This window comes from Larimichthys crocea, chromosome XIII (genome assembly GCF_000972845.2).
Source record: "Larimichthys crocea isolate SSNF chromosome XIII, L_crocea_2.0, whole genome shotgun sequence".
NCBI classification, from domain to species: domain Eukaryota; kingdom Metazoa; phylum Chordata; class Actinopteri; family Sciaenidae; genus Larimichthys; species Larimichthys crocea.
In genome coordinates this window covers 30046279-30061353 of record NC_040023.1, presented here as the reverse complement: position 1 = coordinate 30061353, position 15075 = coordinate 30046279, and the positions used below count along the sequence as shown (strand labels likewise).

Genomic DNA, 15075 nt, shown 5'->3' with positions numbered 1-15075 from the left:
GATGGTTTACACAAATCTCTATAATCTATCCTCTCTGCCTCTCGCTACTCTAAACTGTCAGAGTATAAACCTGATTCATAAACCTCTGCTTATCCACCTGCCTTCTATCTCGCTTCCGCTCCTGTCTCTGTAAACATATCAATTGTGTCAATGTTGGAGCGTGGCTGCCCTTTCCATCTGAGACGTGCAAAGGGCAAGGCCAACCCTGCCAACTGAGGAAATATGTAAATAAGGTACGCACACATATGCACATATATGAGTCCAGACACTCAGAAATGGGTTTTATTCTTTGTTGCTACAGCAAAAACCTTCTCAGTCAAATTTGATTTGTCCGATTTTCTTTGATTTGAGAGAGACAAACAGGAATAATAGGTAGCTCTTAACTCTGAAGGGAATGTGCTTTTTGATGAGGGACATATGTTGGAGGTGATAAAGATGAGCAGAGATATTAAAGATATTTTACATTCTTATCTAAAGGCATTGTTACCTAAATTAAAATAAGCAGGAAGTCAATATATTGCGAAGACAGGGAAAGCATACCCTCAATAATAGGTATCTCTAAAACTTTGTTAAGTATGTTGGACGGTTCATTCAGATAGATTTAGCTTTATTAATTCCTGAAGGGAGATTAGGTCATCATAGCAGTCTGGTATATTTGAATGCAATAAAAATACAATAAAATAAAATACTGAGGTAGAAAAAAATAAAAATAAAAATACAATAAAATAAAATACTGAGGTAGAAAAAAATAAAAAATAAAACAAAATTCTGTATTTTATATACAGAATTGGACAAGGACACATAAAAATAACATATTTGCCTCTCATGAATCATTATTCATTAACATTAAGATTTAATTGTTCAAGATAATTGTTGTTATGTAATAAGTTGTTATTCGGTAAATGTGGAAGATGCAGAGACTGAAAAGATTAGCAACAAATTACATCAGGGATGTTCAAAGTATGGTCAGATTTTATGCAGCCTGAAGTCTTATTTTTATAATATATTATTTATGGCCTGCTAGGATTGTCAGATACTCTATGGCTTGAAGATTTGGCCTGTTTTGGTTATAACGAAGCATTTGAACCTTTAAGGACATAACTGCTGGTGTTATGTATCTGTAGATGTAACACTAAATGTTACTTTCTGAATGATTTTGTGAAAGACAAGAGCAAGAGTGTTACGTTTTAAACTTAAATGTTAATAGACTTTGCATTACTCATAATAAATCATGTTTAGAATGAACATGAGGTTCAGATTTGTATTAACTTCATGCAAGTTTATCGTAGTCTATAAAATTAATTTTTTGTTATTTGACTCCAGATGTGAAAGAAAGGAAGAATTGTTTTTTTTTTTAGATTTGTTCACACCTGATTGGCTTAGATTTGGTTAATGTTATGGAATTTTCTATCCTTAGGTTACACAAGGTCACGTGTGGGCCTTGAGGTCCTCGGCAGTATTAGTTGTTTGGCTTTGGTTGCGAACAGTAGGTGCCAGTCTATCTCAACACTGTGGTGGCCATGGTTGAAGAGACCTATTGCTGCCTTCTTAGACATAATAGATAGCTTGCTGTTGACGTTCCAATCTGCGTAAACAGACATCTGTGTCTCCAGACTAGAATATGCTGACAATAACACCTGCATGAATAAAAACATTCTCTTTGACTAATTCTGGGCGTATAGTATTTGTGGTGATATCTTGGAGTTTAAAGTCTGACCACCAGGATGAGTTGGGCAGAATGTTAGACCAACTCAGGCACTTCTGATGAACTTTAAGAGTGTCTCCAGTTCTCCTTGGGCCAAGCGTCAATAAATAATACAGCATAAGACATCAGAGGCTCCTGAACACTTTCTTCCTTCCTGACCTCACCATTGACCACTGACTTCAGCCAAAATTGTTACAGAACAGTGCATTTGTATGTTTATTGGTAATATTTTCATTTTAAAAATGTTAGTATTGTAAAATCTGGCCCTCTTTGAAAGAAGTTTGGACACCCCTTGAGCAGTATAGGGGGGAAAAGTTAGGACAATTTCAAGGGCCCACAACTGACAGGGCCCCCCCTGTCAGTTGTGGGTAGGTAAACACCAATATAAAATTATTAAACCATCATCATTGAGTATATACATTTCAAATATAATAATGAAATTAATTATCTCTTTGTTTTTACGTGCTTTGAGCAGTAAAAGTTAAATAAAAATGGCCTTTAGCACATTTTTATGGTGGCTTGCATACTGTATGCAGACTTGCATGCATGTACAAATCACCAGCAGTAAATATTGTGCTAGTACTAGTATTGAACTACAAGATGCAAAACAGTTGCACGCCTTTGATTAGAGTTATGTAAAGCTTTTAATGGGACAGTTGTGGTGTGGTGACAACAGCTGCACAGAGGAGGGGGGCCCAATTTGATTTTTTTGTCATGGGGCCCAAAATTGTCTTGGCAGCGCCCCTGCCCCTGAGTTACATATGTCTATGGTCGGTGTGATGAGAAGCATCGATGGAAAAAACAACGCTATAGTCTCGCGTGATGAAACGAGACCTGCCCGTTTTAACACGAGTCGGAAACCCCGTTCCTCCCTCTTCCCTTTGCTGTCCACACGCAAGGTAAAGCGCTATTTTCAGTCCTCGCTCATATCCGAGTAAATTGCGTACTAATATTTAGCGTATACCCCTCAAAACGCGGCCAGGTAGGGTATAAAACACAGGTTAATAAAACAGTTGAGCTTTGGGTGAGGTTAGTAGCCGTGTCGATGTGTTTTATAAGCGTTTTAACTTGAGCGCTCAGCTCGTAGTAGGTCTGTTAGTAATGGCTGCCCCCATGCTACCTCGTTGGGGCCTGCTAGCATGTGCGGATTTATCCTCACGATTACCGCTGATTTGTAACGTTATTAAATGTCATACATGTTCCCAAACGAAGCAGCTTGAAGTTTTTTGTCAAATCAGGGTATTGTCTTTTTTTAAATAGTCGGGTTCATGGCGAAATGAGGGCTAGGTCTGAGGCGGTCCGGTGGCTAGTTGATAAGCGCTACTCACCCCGCTCTTAGAGAGCTGAAGCCGGCTGGAAACGTGCAGCCGAGACCCCCTCCACACGTGTGTGTGCTCTGGCATTGTGTTTTAGTAATATCACATAGTTGCACTGAACAGCTCAACTCTCGGTGTTATAGCTCAGTCGTATTCAAGAGTAACAGCTCAGTAATAATACATTTTATTTCATAGGCTCCTTTCTGTCACCTTACAATAAATGAGAGTAGACAGCAAATAACAGCAAACAAACAAAGAACCATAAAAGTATTTCAAATTACAAGAATACCACATTAAAAACAGGTTATATAGGACAATGCAATTGAATCAGATGGCTGTTTCAAACATTTTAAGTGCACACTTGAATTGTGAGAGTGAGTAGATGTTCCTTATGACGGGGGTAAAGAGATCCAGACGGGCGGAGGGGACGTTCAGGTGGATGGAGGAGGAAGATCTGAGGGGGGAGCAGCAACATGGAGAAGATCCAAGAGAGAGATGGTGGTGCAAGGTTATGAATGGGTTTGAATGTGAGCAGAAGGATTTTTGTAGTTTATGCGGGATTTGACCGAGAGCCAGTGGAGCTGTTGCATGGGACAGGAGTGATGTGGTGGTCTGGTGATAAATTCTGGACCAGTTGGAGCTTATGGAGAGATTTGTGGGTGAGGCCAAGGCAAGGATGAGGGAGTTGCAGTAGTCCAGGCGGGAGGTGACGAGGCTATGAACCAGGATGGCAGTGGTATGAGGTGTAAGGGAGGGACAGAGGTGTCACATAGGTAGAAATAGGTGGACCAGGTGATGATATAGTCCCAGTGCACTTGTAATGTAATCTAACATTAGTGTGTTTTCTCTTTTAGATGCCGGGTGTCACAGTAAAAGACGTCAACCAGCAGGAGTTTGTCCGTGCCCTGGCTGCCTTCCTGAAGAAGTGAGTATTTTTGTTTTTCCATGTCTCGTTCTTGACGTTTCAGTGAACTACATACCTTTTGAGGGATGCAGTTATAAGTGTTGTTTTTAAATATACCACCAGAAGCAGGTCAGAGCATATGAAGCTGATACTCTTGCCTGATTTGTTAGTTTTGGGATGTGTCCACATGGTTGAATGCTCTTATTGTGGATAATAGTGTCTGTCTTTGTTTCACCACAGTGTACCCTACTTAGCTGTGTACGCAGTGTTATTATAACCGCCGCTTCATTACAGAAGCTTGTTGAGGTTTAGTTCATGCTCACGCTGCTCGTCTGTCCCCAGGTCAGGAAAGCTGAAGGTGCCCGACTGGGTGGACCTTGTCAAGCTGGGTAAGCACAAGGAGCTGGCCCCCAGTGATGAGAACTGGTTTTACATCAGAGCTGGTGAGTCCAAATATCAATCTTCGTTTTGTTTCCACAGGCTATGGTGTCTCTTTGACACTCCTCCCTCAAATGTCTCTTACCCTCTTTGAAGTACTTCATTTTATATCAATGAAGGGATGTATAGAAGTTTGTAGATTTAAAGTGGTAGTGGAAGGTGCTTTAAATGCAGTGTGTAATACATTTCAGTGATTTGATGCTTAATTAAATTTCCTTAAAGTGGCAAAAAGTGTTTATCCTTTTTTCAAAAAATTACTGACGTGTGTAAAGAGCATACCTTTGTGTAACTGTTGACTCAAATGTTTCCCCTTTTTTATTTGAGATGTGTATTTTTAGTACTTGTTGGATTATTGCGTACTCTGAAAATGAAATTCAAATTTAAGTCTAGTTTCTAAAATGATTCTGCTGCATGATTGAGTTTAACAGGAGCATATCTTCAGTCACAATCTCTGCTATAATCTTCTCTGCCCTGGTAGCATCACAACAGTGTTCATTTTGACAAATTAAATTATGATGAGCAATGATATCCATGCTGTTTTCTCCTCATGGTTAATCATTGGAATGGTTGTTCTACGATTATACAAGTTTAATGTTGAATAACTTGCACTGCACATTCATTTAGCCTGTGTTTTTATTTTTGGACACTTTTACTTTTGTTTGTCACCTCTGTTACAAGTGACTGAAAGCATTGAATGTTTTCTGTGTTATCTGTGGCTGTGCATGCACTGATGTCCACACTTATTATTTATCCATGGTGATATCTAGTCAAGCAAGTTAGTTTTGTTGCTTAGATGTCTGCTATTGTGACTTTATACCCGATGGCTGCCAGACTACTAGGGCCTAAATTTCATAAATTATGATTGAAAAGCAAAAAACAGGAGGAGGAAAGCTTGTTACTTTGCTTCTTGTGCCATAGCTTAAAGGTGTAGTTGAAAGTAATGTTACTCTTACTGCCTGACCGTGAATGGGTTTTTCATTTTCGATTTTGTTCATGAATTAAAATTCCTGTCTTTGGCTTTTCTCTCCTCTTTTTTAACATTATTACTTTGGTAACCCTCAAAGCAACATGCTGCTCCTGATGCTGCATAGTAACACCCTCCTATCTTCTGCTCTCACAGCATCCACAGTCCGCCACCTCTACCTCCGTGGAGGTGCTGGTGTTGGATCCATGACCAAGATCTATGGAAGTCGCCAGAGGAACGGCGTGTGCCCTGCCCACTACAGCGTAGGATCCAAGAACGTGGCTCGTAAGGTGCTCCAGGCCCTCGAGCTGCTCAAGATGATTGAGAAGGATCCCAATGGGTACGTGCCTCTTTTTAAATAGCTGCCACTAGATAATATCTTTACATTTAAAGCTTGAAATGTTTAGTCTGTTCAAGGTTGAACAGGGCTTGTGCTTCTGTAGGCACATAGTTGGTACCACCCTTAACTCATGCAGTCCTCAATTCTCCTCTGCATTTTCATATTTGCAGAACCATGACGTCAAATAAATCCATTAATGTGATTCTGGTTGCCTGAAATCTTTAAATGCATAAGCATGAATTTTGCTTTGAGTCTGCAGTAAGTACGTGCTCACACCGTAGGCACAGGACTAATTGATTGGCTTGGTTTTTTTATTCAGTTTAAGTAGACGGGAAAATGAAATTCCATTCAGAGTTGCCTTTTGTTTCAGGGTTGATGATGAATAATTTTTGCAGACGTGTCGGTTGGAGAATTGATATGTGGCTTTCTCTGACTGTAATGCTGTGATTGATGTGGCGTTAAGAAGTATTTATTGATGACTTAAGCGTTTTGTGTATTGATTTTTGACCAAGTTATGTTGCTTTATGTATTCTATTATGTTCCTTAATTTCTCTGTTTTTAATTTTTGCTGTGTTTCATCTCCCTCAGTGGTCGCAGACTAACCTCCCAGGGAACCAGAGACCTGGATAGAATTGCTGGCCAGGTGAGAAACTGATCTCTTTAGATAGATAATGTTGACATGAACACAAATTACGTTAGTAAGTAAAGTGCTGGGGTTTTAGTAAGACCAAGTAAAGCCTTAATTACCCAACTTGCCCATTTATCTGAGCTCTTTGAGCTACTATGCATGTCTAGGATGCAATACTCATTCTGAAATTTGAGTGATATATACCGTTAGTTACTGCAGTGTACTGGACAAAGTACATGAATTGATGTCTGGTGTAGCCAAAAACCTGTGAATGTGCCCCTTCTTACTGCATTGACTCATCCTTGAACACAGTGCATTCAGCCTGTGCTACACAAGGGGCGCGGCCCAACAAACCTGAAATAATTAGGGTTGGCAGCATACCATGGGAGGGCGACGGAAACAGGTTGTAACGGACGGTTTTACTAAGATGGATGGAAAATGTTGATTTCACAAGGGCAATGTCATTTAAAGTGTTTGCATCTGAAACAGACAAATCCATTTACTGATGATGTGTATGAATACTAATAAGCGAGATCTACACCAACACCGCTGGCTGTACGCTGTGTCCTTCCACTTACGATGTATGTTGCATCATGAAAGTGATTTTCTGTCCCCCGTCGAACATCTTCAGTGCCTCTGTTTCTCTGCCTCTGTTTTTTAAAGCACGGCTTTGCATTGGGTTCAACTTTGTGACCCATGTACATGATTCAGCACTTGTATAACAAACTGAGCCACACCAAGCCTTATTCATCACATTAATAGATTAACCTGTGTCAGTTATGTGTGGGTTTTATTCTGTCCTGTGATGATTTAACAGCTGCAATAAGAGCATTTCTGAAATATAGACCATTTTCTACTGGCAGCCATAAACTGCTTTAAGTGGCTTGAGTTCAGTATGTATGCTCCAGCCTGGTCTGTCTTACTGCTCCACTTTAAATGCTCCTAATCAGGCGCCTCAGCTGTTGGATGAATAGCATTGCTACCTCATGCTGCCTAGGCAAAGGTTGTTTTCAGTGACTGACTGTATGATGCACTCTGGCATTTTGTTTGACATTCAGACGCACTCAGGATGATGGCCTGAAGTGTGTGTGATCACAGAAATGTCATCCATACACACCTCGTCTGTTGTGAGTACACAGACGCAGTGTCACTTCAGAATGCAAGTCTTTTTTTTTTTTTAAAGCACTTGTCCTTGGGCAAATCTTTCCTGTGCCACCCAAGTGTGTTACATGTCTTGTGTGGCACCGTGCTGGAATTGTTTTGTTCGCTTTCACTAAGAAACAAATCACAGTTGGGCCTTGTCAAAAATCAGGAGAGGCAGCAGCGTTGTGATAATCCAAGGGTAAAGGGGGTAAACACGAGGAGGGAATTTCATGCTTGGGAAGTCTGCCGTATGGCACCGGTTTTCTCCTTGTTTACCCATGCTAATGAGCAGTATGCAGATGAGCAGACCTGGGCTCAGCCCCGCCTACATGCTGCACAAACCATCAGGAAACGGTTTGTGTGGCTCCGCTACCTCCTTGTGGATCCCCCCCCCTTGTGTGTTGTTTGATGGGTTTTTAGGAGATTGATGCGTTTCCCTTTTGCAAGTGAGATTTCTGCCATGTACTGTCAGGAGACATTTATATTTTGCCGTTACTATAGCATAAAACTATCCTAAGCTGTCACCACTATATGAAATTGTGTTTTGATGGTGTCTTACTACTTAAGTTGCACATTTCCTGTTCAAATGTAATATTGCGGTGGGCCTTAATGTGTTGAGAAATTCACATCAAACAATATGAGACGGGAGGTTTAATTTGATTGTGACTGATTTAGAAATGAGTTTGAATAGTAGGGGTCATTTGTGCAAACTCTTGTAGCATGATAAAACCATTAAGATAGCGTTTTTTATTTTCCTCCAGTAAGTCATTTTGTATTTTCAATTTGACTGCTGCAGGATTCAAGTTATGAATATCCCTGATGTGTCTTCTTTTTTTTCCCCACAGGTTGCAGCTGCCAGCAAGAAAACCGTTTAATAAACCTTTTTTGGAGAAAGTCAAATGCTGTGTGCTTTTTTTTCATGCTTTTGAATAATGACTATGAACCTGAGATCAATGATGATTTCGCTCAGTATTTTCAAGTACTAAAGTGCTCATCCAAAAAATTTCTTGGAATTAGTCTGTGGCTGACCGGTGTTTTCAAGTCAAGCCAGATTGATTTTAGAAAGGGCAAACTGTTTGAACCAATGAGCTATTTTCCACCAAAGTATGAGCTCTTGGAGTTTGCAAGAGGAAGCTGATCTACTTCATGAAATGATCCCAAGCTGGTTTCTGGCTGTCTGCTTTAAATGTCATTTAGTTGAAAGGGCAGCAAATGACCATTAGTTGTCGTGTTTTCAGATCCTCATATCCTCTAACCAGCAAGCGCTCGCTACAGGGTGCTGTTTCATTAAGCAGCTTGAAAAGGTTTCCTGGGAGCTGTTTTTTTTATCAGAGAGCCAATACAGCTCATCAGTGGCCAGTGTCTTTGTCACAGCACCAATTGGGTTTCTATCTAGTTTATTGTGTTCGTGTATCAGATATAGTTTGTCTTCAGATTGATCCATGATACCATGACAACTATGGAAAATTGTTCCCTTTTTAATAAAGGTAAATGATTACATTACCATAAATAACAATTGGCAGTTCAGTAGCTGGTAAGGAATGATGTCATGATTTAACAGTTTCAGTCAAGGCCATAGTGCCACCTAGAGACTTGAACAGCCAAAAACAGCATGTTATTGAAGCAACTTGACAATGTTATCGAACAAATGCTGTACATCTACTGTTTGAAACTTATCAGATGGGAAATATGAACCATCCCAACTTGGCTATTTAGAAAGTCTTGCAAGAAAGCAACTCTGTAGTCATTTATATATGGTTGGTAAATTAAAAGTAAATCTCTAGGGCTACGCAAGGTCTAATTTCTAATTATCTTATTTAAGCTACCTGGTTAGTTTAGATTTAAATCCACAACTAGTCTTTTTCCCCAACATGTATGAACTTTAAATCTTCAGTTTGGTTAAGCTGACATCAATCCTTGTGCTTTTGGTAATACGTTTGCATGTTCTGTCGCACAAAGCTCAATCAGTAAGAGCACTTGACTGGTTTTAATTTGGCGGTGCTTCTTGGATCCTGCAGAGGGTGCCAAAGTCTATAGAATATCTATCAGGGCTAAACATGCACTTTGGGGCGATTACCTCTGAGGTGCCTTCACAGGTCACTTTAAAGCCGTGGCACTTTTTTTTTTTTTTTTAATAGCATCTGCTACGAGAGGCTGCCTTTTATGGAAATTTGAGGGAGCAATTCAATTTGAGAGACTGACATATTCCTAAATTAGTTTTAACGTTTTGCATAAGACACAACACTTTTGAATTATATCCTCAAATCATAACAGCTGCGGGAGCTTTCCATGCAGAAATGGAATACGCAGGGCCAATTGACTGTAAAACATCCAATCTGTTTTCATTTTCAGTTTGAGCCAGTGGAGCTTCATGTGGCGGCTTTTATTTTATTATTTTCTTTTACTAGGCTTGAGGCAGCGAAGGTACAAGCACAACCAAATGAGTAGAGAGAGGAACGAGTTGGGCTCAGTGGTCATGTATATCTCTGTCCACTTTAAGAGAATACAGATTGCTTCTACACTGTTAACTCGATTCATGTCTAGATTTGAAGAACAAGCACCAGAAGGCATTGTTTGCCGACAGAGCTGAGCTGTTGTACACAGCCTGCTGTGCTCCAAGTGTGTGTGTGTGAGCGAGCTTATACGTGCTCCTGTGTTTGCGAGATATAGTGTGTTGTAGATCCCTGAACAGTGAGCCGTGCAGTCTGCGTTTGCCAGTCTGTCATCCACTGTATCTGTGTGTGTACAGTACACATAATAGCGTGCGCTCCCCCATCCAACTGAGCACACCGCCGTCTCGTCTTTTGTTTTATGTCAATCATCATAAACAGTTCATCAATTATTCTGCACGTCTCCCAGGAAATATTAATCTCTTTCTATAAACCAACTCATTGTCTCTCACTCATCGTCCCCTCCATCTCTGTCCTCTGTTTGCCAACTCCCTCCTTTTTTCATTTGAAGACCAGCTGTTCCTGCACACCTGAACCCATCGCCTCTCCCTCCCTGAGCCCATCCCTCTCTTCCTCCCCCTCTCTCTCTGCCTTCATGATCCCTCTTCTACCCTGTAATTTGGAAGAGAGAGAGAAGGATAAACATGTCCTTGAGTGGTAGAGAGAAATGTGTGGAATCCACCGGAGGAGGTCTACCATGTTTGTTCACTCTCTACAGTTCGACTGCGTGTGTGTGTGTGTGTGTGCGTGCATGCTCACGTGTGTACTTTGTACAATCACATTTGATAATGTGTGCTGTTTTTCAAGACTATTTCAGTGTTCTTCTGTCACAGAGTTTTGTCATTGTGTGCAGTGTAAATACCAGCAGTCGTCACAACAGCAATTACTGCTGTGGAACAATTACCGCTTTAACAAATGCACATCCAAGTGGTTTATCCTGTGTGTGTGTGTGTGTGTGTGTGTGTGTGTGTGTGTGTGTAGGTGGCTGTGCCTACTCACTCTCCAAATTCTTTGGCAGCTCAACTCGATCACACTGAGAATGGATGCAGACCTGCCTCTCACCTCTCAGGGCTGCAACAGCCGATAACTAAGAAATGTCTCCGCTGCACAAGTCTCTCTAAAATAGAAGCACTATCAGGAGAGACTCCTACACACACACACACACACACACACACACACACACACACACATATTGTCAACCCACAGCTTCATGCCCTGTGGCATGTTTTCCTCAGAAGACAAGACATACCTCAGAATGTTCCCCAGCATTCCCAGTCTCCTGCGTATTGAGTTAACTTGAGTTTTCTTGGAAAAGCTGGCAGATATCCCAGAGAATACAATTCTGGCTTTATGGAGATAACATCAGCACTTCCTGTCACAGAAAACAATGTGTTTCTCGTGAAGTATATTATTCCCAAACAAAATGTCCCTTGCTTTCATGCAGTTTTTTTTAAAACCACAATCTTATTCAGTTTCATGTGTGTTAAAAACCCATTTTTATACTGAGGATAGTGATCTTGTATATTTTGCCCTTAGTCCTTGTCAATATAGTCTGTAATAAAACTGAAGTCAGCAAGTGTTTGACCCAACACAACAGACAAGGTGAGGTGTGTTGATGCTTTGTGGCGAGGGTCAGCCCTTGCCTGCAAAGTGTGTTTATAGAAATTAGTCTGAGGTTAAAAGGTTGATGTTGTTTTAGTAGAGAGCTGAGCTGCTGTAAGTGAGAAAACTCCTCAAGCTGCACACTTATCTGTCCCAGTGGGTGTGCAGAGGCTGATTGATAGATGTGTTTGGTGTCTGGAGAATGGAAAAAAGAAAAAAAAGTTTGACCTTGCTGAGTTCCTGGATAGTTTAGTTTTATATACATCTGTCTACTGTGTGTGTGCGCGTGTGTTTGTTTCTGTTCTTCTGTGTGCTGTCAGCTTTAATCCCTCATCCTGTGTTTGGCCTGAGAGCAGGTGGTGTAAACATGCAACGTGCCGCTGAGCCTGCCTGGCACCATAGGGCACTGTAGCACTGCCCCACAGCAGGTGTGTATATACGAGTGTGTGTGTGTGTGTAGGCGAAACACTCACCATGTGTCACTGGCTTTGGGTCTCTGTGAGCTTTGTGTGTGTGTGTGTGTGTGTGTGTGTGTCTCCTTAGATCGCAAGTCTGAATCCCCTCCACCTGTCACAGAGGGTGGGGTGCAAAGGGAGGATGACAGGGCACAGAACAGATGCTGTCTACAAAGCCAGCCGAACTGACTGAATTGCACAGTGTGTCTTCAGCGTGTGTGTGTAGGCCATATAATTTCTACGTCGTGTTTGTGCTTGTGTGCGCGCACATTCAGATCAGAGCTTTCAAGTCATTCATACTTTGATGCTGCGGCCTTGCGCTTTCTTCAGCACAGAACAAAAGAGTTACACGGGGAGACAGCCAGACACCTATGTGACATCAGCTGTGGAGATAGCTGACACAGTGACAGACTCAGATAGTAGGAAGTGTGTGTTCGTGGCGCTGTGCTTCATCATCTCTATCTCTTACAGTCCACCCCCCTCCCTATCTGCCTGCGTGAGGGAAAGAGGAAACGTCTACAAAGAAATGCCAAGCAGAGGTGTCAGAAACTGACCAAACACTGTCTGACCTCGGCTACCAGAGAGCAAGCACAGCTCAGCTGGGAGACACAGGTCACTTACCTATGTTAAACTGCAGAAAAAAATTCTCTAAAGCATGCTCCATTTACAGTGATATGTTAAGTTAACCTTGCGGATCTGTGGCCTTTTGCAGTTTCATGTCATGTTGGATTTACTGTAAACACGAGCTCTTGACTTAAACCATCCACTTCAAGGTTGTGGCAGGAGAAAAGTGTCTTAGGCCAAGATTTGACCAAAAGGTACAGAGATCATAAAATCAAATTTTATTTATATATATATATATATATTATATATATATATATAGATATTATATATATATCTATCTATTATGTAATCAAATTGATCAGCCATCATTCACATCAGTCAAAAAGAAAAAAAAGTTATGTGTGCTACCTTTACACAATTTAAAATAGTTGATAAGAGTTTAAAAGCTTTAAATTTTCCACATTCCAGCAGTGTGGTGTCATTTTATTCTTTTACCTCCATGGACATGACTAACACCAGTTATGACTGACCCATTGGTCATATTGCATTTTTCATATCTCTTGCCAGGAATGCTGTTATCAGTCCAATACTTTGTTCTAGACTGAAATATCTTCCCATGACATTTTGCTCAAGCATTCATGGTCCCCAGAGTATGAATAATACTGACTGACCTCTAGCCCTTTTCCTCTAGCAAGTGAAATAGCTCAACACCTGTTGGACGGATTGCCATGAAATTTACAACAGGATATTCAGGAACCCCAGAGGACACATTCTAAAGACTGGTGGTTGCCCAACTTTTCCTCTGGTGCTACAAGCATATCAAAGCTTTCACAAATCTTGGGTACAGATATCCAGTGGGCCCAGAAGATCCTCTCTGTCTTTTTAGCTCAGAATTGTCCAGTTTTTGAGACTTAAACAAGACTACTTTTTCTAACTTCTCACCCTCCTTCCTTTCTCTGTTTCCATTAAATCCATACCCCTTCCTCCTCCTCCCACCTCCAGTCTAAACAATCCCTCAGACTCTCACTTCATCGCTCTAATGATCTTTCTCTTTCAACCTTTCTATTGTATGGCCCTGTCCCCCCTCTTCCTGCTATCTCCTTTCCCCCTTCTTTATCCCTTAGTACCATTACTAGCCTATTACCCCTTCCCCCAGCCTCATCATTCCTCACCAGGACTTAATGCCCTCAGCTTGTTGCATTGTCATGACTCTACTCAAAAGTTTTTTACAGATCCCTGAACTTCTTTAAATCACATCTAACATTAAAACTTTATTTTAAGGGGAGAATGAACTGCACAGAGATTTTTTAAAAATATTATCAGTTAACGCAGACAAATCTTGTCATCATTTTCATGCGGGTGGATTTCATAGTTGATTTGCCAAGCTCATCAGTAAAATGTGTCTCAGTGGGTCAGTGCACATCTAAATAGCCAACTACATCTTTTTAAGTAAGAAAAAGAGGCTGTGATTAATTGTTGTGGCTGACAAAATTGCTGCAAACGTTGGAAATGTTTCAAAGGATAATTTAGTTTTATTACCGCTTAGGTCTGATTTTTATAGTTTGGGCCATCATTTTAAATCATGATAACATTTTACTCAAGTAATTGATAAGATCTGAGACCATTACAACGTGGCTATAGTGACGAGTATTGGAGATGAAAACAGGTGATCAGGCAGTTTGGGAACAGTGATCAGTGATCGCTTCAGTAAATAAAGTTCATTTTCTACAGTACTTTAGTTTCTTGCAATTTTGTGGTACGTGTACTCTGTGTGTCTACTCTACTAGACTTTGTTACTGGCAATTCTCATAAAAGTAAAAGGTTATTTAAATCCCTTTATACGGATGTGAAACCCAAACAAGGTGCTTCCAAATCCCTTACTGCACATGAAAACTGCTGTGTACAGTAGATCAGAATATACCAGAAAGGGGGTTGTCTGACAGTTTGTCTCTTTGCACTAGACGGCAAACCTCTAGTGCAAAGAGACACGTAGCTTCAGTGTGATTATCTTGTGACTTCCTAACATGTTTTTTAGTTAAATTTTAGAGAGTAACTCAATGAAGCTCGAGGGCTGCATGCCAGCACACTGTACAGGGTTTGCTGTACTTACTGCACATGTGCTATTCACTGGATTTTCATTTGTGACATCCAACCCAGGTGTGTTGTTGTTGTTGCTGTGAGCGTCCACATGTGTTTGTGGCACAGGGTTGCCAAGGTTAGGGAACTCATTCCAGACTGCTGTTGTGATGTTGTGTACTATACTTGTCTTTTACACACGATGACCTTAATCTGATTTCCTCTTCGCTCCCTTGGGGAAAAATATCAACATGCCTTTATTTTCTCTCAACCTCCTCACTGCCTTGCATCTACTTCTGTCTGTCTGCCTATCTGTCTGTCTCGTCTCTGTCCTTTTCACTGTACCACTTATGTATTTATTCTCTTTACTTATTTTATTCTTTGTACCTGCATGTTTTGTGTCCATGTTTTTTATATTTCATCCTTTGCCACTCCTTTCAGGCACTCAACTGTTTAAAAAAATGTGTCCTTGGACTCAGGAAACCTTCAG

At 40.8% G+C, this 15075-nt stretch overlaps 1 protein-coding gene across 1 annotated transcript; it reads left to right on the top strand.

Annotated features, from left to right (window-relative positions):
* Positions 1 to 2536: 2536 nt before the first annotated feature.
* Positions 2537 to 8338, top strand: rps19 (ribosomal protein S19). The gene is made up of 6 exons (XM_010743986.3): positions 2537 to 2604; positions 3876 to 3946; positions 4268 to 4368; positions 5484 to 5667; positions 6256 to 6310; positions 8284 to 8338. The coding sequence occupies exons 2-6, from the start codon at positions 3876 to 3878 to the stop codon at positions 8311 to 8313; spliced, it is 441 nt and encodes a 146-aa protein (XP_010742288.3). The 5' UTR covers positions 2537 to 2604; the 3' UTR covers positions 8314 to 8338.
* The last annotated feature ends 6737 nt before the right edge of the window (positions 8339 to 15075 follow it).